Source organism: Symsagittifera roscoffensis, chromosome 1 (genome assembly GCF_963678635.1).
Source record: "Symsagittifera roscoffensis chromosome 1, txSymRosc1.1, whole genome shotgun sequence".
Taxonomy (NCBI): Eukaryota; Metazoa; Xenacoelomorpha; order Acoela; family Convolutidae; genus Symsagittifera; species Symsagittifera roscoffensis.
The window spans coordinates 20,729,738-20,742,433 of record NC_087062.1 but is presented as its reverse complement, the minus strand read 5'-3'; the positions used below and the strand labels follow the sequence as shown (position 1 = coordinate 20,742,433).

General features: G+C 34.8%; 1 protein-coding gene across 1 annotated transcript in view; it reads right to left on the bottom strand.

The window, feature by feature from the left end:
• The window catches only part of LOC134852195 (E3 ubiquitin-protein ligase rnf213-alpha-like), an 81,701-nt gene that overhangs the window by 29,079 nt on the left and 39,926 nt on the right, over positions 1-12,696 (bottom strand). Inside the window, exons 5-7 of the mRNA XM_063868533.1 lie at positions 10,494-12,515; positions 8,660-8,838; positions 8,235-8,360 (exon numbers count right to left, since the gene is read on the bottom strand). Coding sequence (XP_063724603.1) covers positions 8,235-8,360; positions 8,660-8,838; positions 10,494-12,515 — 2,327 coding nt within the window. The remainder of the gene's footprint in view (positions 1-8,234; positions 8,361-8,659; positions 8,839-10,493; positions 12,516-12,696) is intronic.

Here is a 12,696-nt window from a genome sequence, read left to right as displayed (position 1 = left end):
TTTTCCATTTTCGAAATTCGAAGTCGTTCTCGTTTTTCGTGACCTTCACACTTGCTGTTAAATAGTGGAGCTTTCCTTCCTTTTAACAAAGGAAACGAACTGAACATAAAATAAACATAGCCAACAGCAGTTGGAAAAGAGTCAATGAACGAAAGTAAACAGAAAAAAAAACTGATTTGTTTTTTGAAGAGAAAAAAATAAATGATTGTAAAGCTCTTTGAATTTCTAGAATAACTTTTTATTGACTTTTTTTTGATAGAAAAAATAACCCAAATTGAGAAAACTGGATCAATAAGAAAAGTTTTATTCCGCTGTGAAGTCGATCACGTTTTTCGTGATCTTTACACTTTCTGTTCGATAGTGGAATTTGCCTTCCTTTTAACAAAGGAAATGAACTGTACTATCACAAGTCAAACCGCGAAAAAGTACAAAAGACATCTCGGCCTATATAAGAGTCTGAAATACGACCATAAAATTGCGAGAAAAATGAATTATTTGCTACTTGAGAGTCTAATTATTTAACATCCATTTAGTAAACAAAATCGAAGTGAGCTACAAAGCATCACTAAACCAAAATATGGAAAAAAATGAGAGTGAATATAATTTTGAAGCCATTTTTTTAAACAAAAACAAACAAAAAATACCACGGTTCAAACTATTGTCTCTACTTCGATTGTTAAAAACATGTTATTAATTACGAGCACTTATATAATTAACTATGACATGGGTATCATATAAAAACCCTTTCAGCCCTATTTTGGAAAAAAAGGTCCCGATTTTGTTATTCGAACTCATAATAAGCGAGTCGATAACAAAAATGATCACTTGATTTTGGGATGTCAGTGAACTTAGATTTCCACCGCGAGCTATTTGTTTTCTCTATTCTCACGATAAAAAAGGAGTATAGTAGTAAAGGAGTCTGCTAAATAGTATTGTATTCTGCGTCTGCAACATCTCACAACAAGCACACAAAATGTGCGTATAAAAATGTTTTTAAATAGTATTTTCAGTGCAGCAATAGTTGTCATAAAAACACCCTGCGCTACCTAAAGCAAACGTTCCCTCTTGTAATTAGTAGTTACTAATAAAAACAATTGTTATTTTTAAGAAAATAGTATTCTTTCAGAAGTTTTTTTTGGTTAATGGTACTGTAGTTGACGTTAAAATAACAGAAATTACAAGTTGATAGAGCTGATCGAGTTTCACGACAGTTTTCTTCTTGAAATTTTGACTGAAACCAAACCACTTAGTAAAATTGATTAAATTTTTTAGGATCACAAGCTTTTCAAGTAACAAACAGTCGCTCTTTCAATGACCTTCTAGAAAAATTCTGTCTGCAAATAAAGGCCAAAAACTTTGAAAGTTTTTCTTGCCGTTTATAGTGTGATTGTTACTTACGTTACAAACAAGACTTATTTGCTGCTTTATTGTGGATATCGTGGATATAAAAGAAAGTTTGGACACCTTCAAGGATCAACCAGGGATGGTAAGCCTAATCAAGGCTTGCAAAGTGAATTCTATTCTTTAAAATTGAAATTATTTGAAAAAAAAAGACTTGGTATCTAGAAAATTATGTTTCGCAAATGGATAAGACTCATTATCAGGACTTGGTCTATATTTCTAATGAAATGCAAGATTTAAAAAACCGTGTGTTAAAAACAGAAATTTACAATAGCAAGGATACAACACGGAAATGAAAGGTGAAAATTAAAGGCTTTAATACCCTCACTGATATTAAAGGCTGTCATTATCTGAAAAAAGCGAGAGCTTCAGTAATAATTGTAAAATTTGTTTACTTCCAATCGGAAAAATTTCTTGTGGAGATCCAAGAGACAAGTATTCAACCTGAAAAACATTACAGAAAAACCAGTTTACTTCACTGAACGTGTCCCTCCCCACAACCGTGATCTACTCAATCTAGCTAGAAATAAGGGTATCAAAGCTGTGACTGACTAACAATTTAGAGAAGTAGCTTTTTGTATCAAATGAAAATGGGGGTTATATTATGGCCTGTTAATTCATCAGAAGATATTGAGCAGCTTGAAAAAGTTGCTGTTAAAATGCAAAATCGGCAATCAAGTGTACCTGATATCAGTTCGACAATTTGCATCCAGTACTAATGGTGTATCCATCCGGGCACGTGTATCCAGTACTAATGATGAACTTACTCAACGCTATAACACTGATAGAAAACGTGGTCATAGTAATTCGCCTACGGGCTACACGCCTGAAGGAAAAACAGTTAACTGTAAAGAATAGTTAACATGTTCAATGAGAAAGCTATTCATAGTAATATCACGACTTTTTGCAGATAAATTATTTTCTTCTTATGAAAGATGAGAGAATTCATTGAACGATAGAAGTAATTTTGAAATTCTCTCTCTTAACATCAGATCTCTTTCGAAAAATGTTGAGCTCTTTCGTGCTATTTGCAATCAAAAACTTAACCCGACAGTTATTGTTTTGAGTGAAACTTGGCCAACAAATGAAACAGAACTTTTTGAAAATGACAGTTATCAATCAATCTTTGCATTATCTTTTAAAAACAAAGCATGCGCTGCAGCAATTTTTGTCAAAAATTACTTACATGTAATTGAGGTCAACTTAGACTTTAATGTGTGTTTTGACCTTATCTTTAATGTGTGTTTTGAACATTAAGCAAAATACATGAAGGTCTCGGTTGCTGCCAATTATAATTCTCCGATTATCAAAACAACCTTGTTAATGACTGATTATGGGAACGTTCTTAAAAAATTATCCTACAAAAGTAAAAGTATTATATTGTGGGAGATTTTAATAACGACACAAAAGTAGACAACAAATTAACGCGCAGTTGCATCCATTTGAATTAATCTTCTTTAATCATTTGAATTAATGAGTTTTCTTTTACTAACACAAATGCTCAGACGAGAACAGGAGAAATTCGTGAGAGTTGCATTGACCATGTTATAACTAATTGTGATTTGACCAATGAAAACACTTATTTTGCCTTGTGATACAAAAGATGATTATATGCTTTCAACGGTCACCAGCTTAGTTCTAGCGCCTGACAAAAAATAACTCCTTTTGTTTGGCGTAGGGATCTTGGGAAAATTTCGGATGATGATACAAGAGGCCAGCTAAAGCTGTAAACGCCGGTTTGATAGTTTTTGAAATTTTTGTTTTGATGCGGAAGGACAAGCGTTAATTTCAAAAACATAACTATAGCAAAAAAAAGTATATCCCAATTTAATGACTTCAAACTGGGTTAATTTCATCAATTATTTCAAAAATTTTCTTAAAAATTTTTCTTAAAAATTGAAGTGGGAACAAGAGCTTGGTAGGTTGAAATATGCTTAAGATGTTGCTCATTAGATCTGGGTTGGCAATTTTCGAGAGAAGTTGAAAAGTTTCAAAAAAACGGCAAAAAAGTCAATAATTTGATTTTTCCGAGAGTCATTACTTTAAAAGTACAAAATTGAGCGTAACAGCTCATACAGTGGTGCTCCCACAACCCGCTCTACTTATCGAAACCAAAAACTCAGATTTGGGAGGGTACTTTTCAAGAAAAGTCAAAAGTTTGAAAAAGGTCAAAAAATCGTAAGGGTCATAAGATTTTAATAACGACACAAAAGTAGACAACAAATTTACGCGCAGTTGCATCCATTTGAATTAATCTTATGAGTTTTCTTTTACTAACACAAATTCTCAGACGAGAACAGGAGAAATTCGAGAGAGTTGCATTGACCATGTTATAACTAATTGTGATTTGACCAATGAAAACACTTATATTTTGCCTTGTGATACAAAAGATGATTATATGCTTTCAACGGTCACCAGCTTAGTTCTAGCGCCTGACAAAAAAATAACTCCTTTTGTTTGGCGTAGGGATCTTGGGAAAATTTCGGATGATGATACAAGAGGCCAGCTAAAGCTGTAAACGCCGGTTTGATAGTTTTTGAAATTTTTGTTTTGATGCGGAAGGACAAGCGTTAATTTCAAAAACCTAACTATAGCAAAGAAAAGTATATCCCAATTTAATGACTTCAAACTGGGTTAATTTCATCAATTATTTCAGTTTTCTTTGAAATTGAAGTGGGAACAAGAGCTTGGTAGGTTGAAATATGCTTAAGATGTTGCTCATTAGATCTGGGTTCGCAGTTTTCGAGAGAAGTTGAAAAGTTTCAAAAAAACGGCAAAAAAGTCAATAATTTGATTTTTTCGAGAGTCATAACTTTAAAAGTACAAAATTGAGCGTAACAGCTCATACAGTGGTGCTCCCACAACCCGCTCTACTTATCGAAACCAAAATCTCAGATTTGGGAGGGTACTTTTCAAGAAAAGTCATAAGTTTAAAAAAAGGTCAAAAAATCGTAAGGGTCAGAACTTTTGTGTGAACAAATTTGAGCGCAGCCGCTAAGGCAGGGGAGCTCACCACAACTCATCCGTTCGATTGAGACTAAAACCTCACATTTGGGAGGGTAGTTTTCGAGAAAAATAAAAAGTTTGAAAATTCGACTTTTCTGAGGGCAATAACTTTTTGTGTAAAAAATTGGTTGTAGCCGCTTATGCAGGAGAGCTTCCCACAACCTGTTCTATCCGTTCAACTCAAAATCTCAGATTTGCACAGGCAGTTTTTGAGAAAATGTAAAAAAAAACTAAAAATGCGGGTCAAAAATTCACCCCTTTTCGAAGGCTGTAGGAAGAGTGTACGGTAAAAAGATACAAGTGAATCAGGCGGGCACATAGGGTAGTGGGCGAACTTCCCATTGGTACCACTTTTTGCAAATCGGTTCAAAGCGTCTCAAAAAAATAAAAACAAAAAAACCCGATCCCAATGACATTTTCATAATACCTGTTTTTATCAAACAGGAACAGTCTGCAAATTTCTATACAAATTGAAGGATCGTCTGGATAAAATTGATTGGAATAGTAACGATATAGATTATCTAGTTTATTCAACAACAACGGAATTGCAATCAAACAATTAGGTTTTCCCTATCAGAAAATAAAATGCAAAACCAAAATTTTCCAAAAATCCCTGGTTTAGCACCGCGATGAAAAAAACCTTGTTCGCAAAAAATAAAAAAAAATGCATCAAATTTTCATGCGTACTTAACTTAGGGCTGAAAATAATCGCTACAGAAGCGTTCGAAATCAAACAAACAAACTGATAGCGGAAACTCAAAAAGCGTATCAACGTGTTAAACTTGATAGAAAGGAGTTTTTGAAATATGTTAACAGACTGCGTGAACTTAACATAAACAACGAGGACTGTCAGTTAGATGCAGAACAAACAAACGAATACTTTTCAAGCATAGGAAAGGACAAACAAAAAAAATGTTTTCAACCAATTTGCTAGAATTAATTTGCTAGAATTATTTGCTGCCTGGTTATTTGATTTATTCAATTAATTTCCTTTATTTTTTAGATAGAGTAAGGAAAGATTTCACGAAGAAAAAAATTGAGCTGTTCTGAAAAAAATTCGACAAACAAGCCTTAATAAAAAAAGCTAACCGACAGTTAGTAGAGACTTGAAGAACTCAAGGTAGCAGGAAACATCTTTGAGAAAGAGTTCACTTTTCGAATTTCCAAGCAAAAAAATACTTTATATAACACTTATTAGCTGAAAAAAAATCTTCTAGCAACACCCTTGCTTATCGCCAATCGACAACGTCAATCAGGTTTTAACGCGCCATCTGCCTTTTCATTATTGGAGAGCAATTCTCAATTTGAACGCGAACATTTAAACGTCAACAGAAACTTATGGTTTAAATGTGAGCAAAAAAAATTGAACGTGAACAATTTTATGGACTTGGGAACTCTGGAAAAAACCGCATGACCTAAATAAGTAAACACTTACTTCAATCCTTAACACTTAACCAAAAAAGTCAAAAACTGAGCGTCAACGAACAGTATAAACATTTCATATAATAAAAAAGCTCGAAACAAAAAATAAATAACTTCATTCATTTACATCTGATATTTTATTCTTTTCAAAACTATTTAAATGAAGTCAGAAATGAATAAAACAGAACAAAATTACCAGTATCCCGTTTTTTTGCGAAATTTCCTTTATGGTACTTAATAAATAGGTTCAAAAAATTGTACCATAGACAATCAGATAAGTCTCTAAACTCGACAATGACGGACGATGTTCAAGAATCGCTAAGAAAACAAACCAATAGGAGTCAAAATATAATTTTTTTTCTTATTTATCAGCTTGACAAAACAAACTGCATCATCGTAAGGTTTTTATCGACTTTTTGAAAAAATAAACCATTGAAAATTTTTATTAATGAGGAAAAGTTGCACTATGCAAACATAACTTAAAAAACGCCACGAAGGAGTTCTGAAAATCCACAGACAAAATGTCCACTGATGTCTAAATACCTTCAATTTCAGACGTATCTACTACGAAAAAATGAACACTGAATGCTATTTAATTTAACGGAAAAACATATGCAGCTGAAGAATATGATAGCGAGGAAAAACATAGCCAAATGACAGTTGGAAAAGATCTTAATGAAAACAAAGAAACGAAAAAACTGACTTAGTTTCTGAAAAACTCCAATTTTTGAGCTTCAGAGAAAATTTATAAGGCCTTAGAATTTCAAGAACAATGAAAGAAAATATCTTGATAACATTAACCCATACTTTTGAGATAACCAGATCAATAGATATAATTTTCCTATTTCGCATAGAAATTCTATATAGCAAACAAAACAGAATATTGCCAGCAGACAGTAGGAAAATGACAATGAACACAAGAAAACAGTAAAGAAAAAACTGACTCTTTATTTGAGAAAAAATAAACTTTCAAATTTCAAGGGGACATTTTATGGCGATAAAGATTTTCAAAAACTCGATTGAGGCAACTAGAAATTGATCGTTATTCGAGAAATTTATTCTTTTGCTGTTCGGTAGTGGAGTTTGCCTTCCTTTTGAGAGAAGAAATGAACTGAACTTTGCAAGATTTCAGTCAAACCGCGAAAAACCATTTTGAGCGTGAAGAAATATAAGGCTTTTTAAAAAAATCATTTTGACCTATATAAAACTCTTCACTAAATTCATGAAATCTTAAATATATCCAACGAACATTTTGAAAAGAGCCAATGAACGCAAAGAAACCCAAATCTGAACGCATTTTCTAAAGCCATATTTTTTCAAAACGCAGGGTATAGCCGCTTGCGCAGAGAAGATTCGTATACCACGTTTTTTCTTCCGGTTGAACTCTTACTCTCCGATTTGGGAGGGAAGTTTTTAAGAAAATTCAAAAGTAATTAAAAATTAACCAAAATGTCAAAAAATGGGCTTGATTCAGGCCATAACTTTTTTCTTCCTAATTTAGAGAATAGCCGCTTGAGAAGGAGAAATCCAAACGATTAGTTCTTTAGTTTAAACGTTCATTTCAGATTTATGCATATATTCTTTGAAAAATGAACAACTAATTCAAAATCAAATAAGTCAAAAATCCCCCTACTGAAATTTTCGAAAGCGGTCCTGTTAACTGAAAAGAGACTTGCAAATTATGCAGGCACATAGAACAGCAGCAGGTTTTTCCAATGACAGCATTGTTTTGAAAATTGGTTCAGTAGTTTTTGAAAACAAATGAAATTTTTGCGAAAAGTTCAAAAAATTTTCAAAGGGTCGCAAAAACAAACAAAACTTAACAAATCCCATACATTTTCATAACACCTGTTGTTATCAAAGAGGACCTAACACTAGTTAAAAATAAACCAGTATATAACTGCACATGCTGTTATATTACCTGTGCTTGAATACGATTAAATATGATGAAATTGAAATATACCAAATATACCAATAATGCGCACTTTTATATGCGACTTAGGTTGGAAAAAAATTGTTCATTATAATCACTTCGCTTTGCTTGTGTAAAGAACACTTTACGATTGACTTTTTTGGTAATTAACTCAGTTTGAGAAAACTGGAGTTTAAGGTAAAACTTTTATGCTGTTGTAACATCTAGAAAATTAAATTCCACTTTCGAAACTAGAAATCGATCACGTTTTTCGCGCCATTTCCACGTTCGTATTTGAATAGCGCATTTCGACTTCCTTTTAGTAGATGAGTTTCAATTGAACTCAAAAAGTTTGAATGCACTTCAGTAGCTATTAGAGTATTTTAAGACTTTTCCTGAAAAAAAAACATCACGACCTATATAAGATTCTAACTATGTTAATCGACTCTTAACAAGAAAATTTCAAAAAAAACTAAGGAAAGAATAATTTTACCTGCGGCGTCAGCATTTCGATGGCCAGACAGAAATTGTCTTTGGCTAGGAACAGCTTTCCCCTCTCATCTGCCAGGCCGCCCAGCACACAAAGTTTGAACAGCAATTCGTCCACGTTTTCCATCACCTGTCAATTTACAGCCGATCGTTAAATGTTGCTCAAACATGCTTAAATGTTTGATTGAAATGTTTTGAAAGTTCGAATTTTTCCCACATTCAACATCATCTTATCTTTCATCGCCAGATCTATGAAAATCTTTGAAAATAAGTTCTACTGCGCCGCTTTCTCAGAATTTCATTTGAACTGTGCTTTTTCAGTCTAAGGAAAATAGGAAATTATCAGATCTGCTCTTGTCTCGTAATCTGCAAAAAACATCGTGCCCACCATGGATCACGATTGAACGGAAGATAGGAATGGTGGCTTACATTAGGCGACACGTCCAAATGAATGATGGTGTGAACAGCTACAGATTTGTGTCGCCATAGGAAGTCCAGCACTCTTTCGAAGTCCACGTTTCGATCATAGAGACGGAGGATGACACGGGAGCTCCCTCTGTGTTTCCTTTTCGTCTCTCTCTCCAAGCGGTCCACATGCAAGGATTTTCCTACACAGAATAACAGCAGGTTTGGCAGGCGTTGGCGTACACCCTCCGCCACATTCAATTTTGGCAGACTACGATTTTTCCAAATAGGAAAGGGTTGCAAAAGCGATGCGGGCTCACTTTTTAAATCACGCATTAGAACAACAACGCCTATTTTAAATATTTTGACAGAAAACGAAACCATTTTGAAACTAACTATCTAACAAAGCTGCTTCGACAAAGTCAGATCTTGCAGATATGCTACAACAAATTCATTATAAAGTTAACAGACAGACAGTTAAGGCGAATAATTGGATGAGAATTTCTGAGCAGCATAACCATCTTGTAAAAACGACGTTTCAAACAGATTGATGAACAAGAAAATTGTCTATTTATAAACTTTTTAAATGAAAAATACCTAAATTAAATGCAACCGTAAGAATAGACGGGAGCATCCAATAACGCCTTCGTTTAAAAAATTCAACATTAAAAAAATTATATAAAAGTTTAACATTATAAGTTTAAAGTTCTTTTTAAAAGTAAAATGGACATATCTTCGCATTAACTCAAAAATAAAAACCTTAAAGTGGCCGACAGCATAGTTGTTCATCCGAAACTATTTTCTTTGTAATATCACTATAATCACAACTTATATTTTTGTTTAACATAGTTTTGTATTTTCATTACCCTGTTCGTATATCAATTGCTGCAATTAATTGTTTAATCAAGCGTAATTACTTAAAAATCATTTCAAAAAAGTTCTTAGTTATTAAAAATTGAACGGTCGAACTATGTGAAAACATTAGGAAAAAAAACGTTGAATTTCGAAGACTGAAAAGATCTGTGAAGTCAATTTTGGAGGCCACATCTGCAATTCCTGTGGGTAGCCTAACATCACCCCGCCATGGAGTCAAAAACTTCACATTTGGAGTTTTTTTTTAATTTGTGAACTATCAAAAAACACCATTTCTCCATTTATCTGCAACAGCTGGAAGTTCCTTGACATCCCCCCACCGAAGGATCAAGAATTTCAAATTTTGAGAACTATTTTTTTAAATCAAATTTTTTGAAAACTCCTAAACAACAGCTTATCTGGGAAACTAAAAAACTTCGAGCAGTCAAAAATGTAGGAAAGTTTTGCAAACCCTGAAAGTGCCAAGACAGCACCCTATGCTAGGGTTGATTAAGTCAAACTGACATTTTTCTCAATCTAATTTTTTTTTAATTTTAGAAAAATCATAAAAACGTTGTCTCGAAAACTAAAAAGATTTGAGAAATCACATGTGGAGGCAAGATGCGGAACCCCCGAAAGTATCCTGACATTGCCAACTATATCAAGGCTAACTTTAAACAAATCCTTTTTTAAACTAAAAGGATTTGAGTACTCATATTTGGCGGCCAATTTCGCAACCCATGGGAAAAACCTGACAGCAACCCACCATGTTTGAAAATTGGTGAAATAGACGCTGAAACGAAAAACGCCCGTCATATAATATATAGATGGATGAACATTTATTAAGCATTGCAATATACGATATAACTGAACCATGCATAGATACATTATCCACTTAACCGTTACAAAAGACGCTTAAGCATAGCAAGATACGTGTCAAATGCACTTAAATATAGTATAGATCATTTTTTGACAATCGCCTACTAACAATCTTCAAAAGAAATACCTGAAGACGGTTGCGTCGAACTGATCAATCGGACTCTGAAAGTGTCTATAGCATCCTCGGCTGCCCTCAAGTTGCCACACAAATAGCTTCTCAAGTCATCTTCCGACTCTTTTACAAACCTCGCTTTAAACTTCTCCAGCGCCACCGATACTTGGCTACTATCGTCACAATTAAACACTATCAACTTGTAGGATGGCCTCGGATCCTTCATTTTTTCGAACAACAATTTCCCCATTTGATCTGCACACGTAGGACTAAGATCGTCTGCAAAAGCAATTGAGTACACTTTATTTCGGGGTTCCAGCATAGCACGGAGCATGAAGGTTTCAACTTCCGCAACAGACGTTGTTGCACTGCATAGCAAAACTTGGTTATAGTCCGGTAATTTCTGCTTTGCGATGAAATTGTACAATGACATAATGTAGAGAAGAATGTCAGAGCGCTTTTCACAAATTACCAAATTTGGTTTCCCCAGTTTCAGATGCTCAGGATAGTTCAAATCAACAGGTGTGTTTTCATGATCCAGCTTCTTTTCCAGGCACCTATTCAGGACGTACCCAAGTTGGAAAAGATTCACGTAATTTTCCAAGGAGTTTTCTTTCATGCCTGATAAATATTTGTCAAAAACATGTTCCATCGACTGTGCAAAATTGCTGAGATCCATTTTGTTTCCACTTTTGTCCAAACCGGTTCCAGTAGTTTCAGCTCTATCTAGGGAACCAAAATGATCTTCAAACTTCCGCGATAAGTTCTCAATGATCTCTTCCTGGTCTTCGTGATCCATGATCCAATTCACAGCATCACCTTCATCGCAATTTTCACATGAGCCATCGGTCGTATCTCGAATCGCTTGGATTCCAGCCTTGGCTAGATTTTCATTGTCTTTGAATTGGCTCTTTAAGCTATCAATTAAATTGAGCCAAGCACTTCTTTCGTCCACGTGGGCTTTACCTGTAAGTTCGTCTAAGGCAATTGGCTGATTCTGTATGTCAAGGGAATCACTGTCTTCGGTTTCCATGTTTTTGTCATCATAATCTTCATACAGGAACTGAACAATGTCGTCCTTGCTGATATTTGGGTCGATGGACTCTAAGTAATATTTCGTAGCTTCGTCAATCTGTGTTGTGTTGCGTTTGAGTTTTGCCAGTCCCGAGCAAAGGGAACTCAGTTGTTGCATGTTGAATTCGTTCAAAATTGGGAGTCGGCACCGCATGGCAAAAACGTACTGTTCCCATTTCTCTTTAATAGACTCCAACGCAATACAGAGATCTGAAAGTTCCAGGTTCGTCTCTCTGGTATTTGAGTACAATTTTTTCCCTGTTTCTCCCAACTTGATCTCCAGCGCAGAAAGTGTTTTCTTGTCCAATTTTGTTCTGATGTGAGCAGACCAAGCATTGAAAAAATCACACCCAGAATTGTACAAAGTCACAAATGAAGATGAAAGCCGTTCAATGTTCTGGAACGTCGTGATGAATATATCAACACTTTGAGCATGTTCGTGTTTCTCTTTGCCGACTATCAGCATCAGCCGACTGAGAAGATCTCGCAATTCGGCTAAATTCAACTCTCGGTTTTCTTCGGTCACTTGACTGTCAGCTGATTTCATTTCTTCTTTGTAATGCAACATCACTGCATCTTCAGGCTCGATTAGGACTTTTCGGTTTCGTTCCGATTGGGGAGAATATCTCACTATATAGACACCTGTGTTATTTATTTGGAACGCCTTCTCCAGGGAGCTTTTTTCGACTGAACCTTGATTTTCAAGTGCTTTTTCGATCCACGACAAATGTCGCGCGCTGTCTCCATACTTTTCGGGCAAACTTGGATCCATCTCAAGTTTTGCGAATACTTTTCCGTAAGCGGATTTCACGTCATCCCAGTCACTCTTTGAGTTGAGTTCGTAGATGAAGGGTGCATAGCCAAACACAGCATCGTGGAAACATTTGACCTTGTTTAGGTCATACTGGACTTCACCGGCAGACATACTAGCTAACTCCACCACCACTTTTACGTCTTGCAGAGCTACAAAAAACTCAAAAATATAATATGAGCAACGGAAACCATATACTTTTTGATGCCCATTGAGCATCAATTGGCTTAATCATTCAAACAGCTTGCATTAGCTACAGCCTTGTTACGGCTTGATTGCAATATATAAGGAACTAAAAATATTAGTCAAACAACAAAAACCAATTGCTATGCT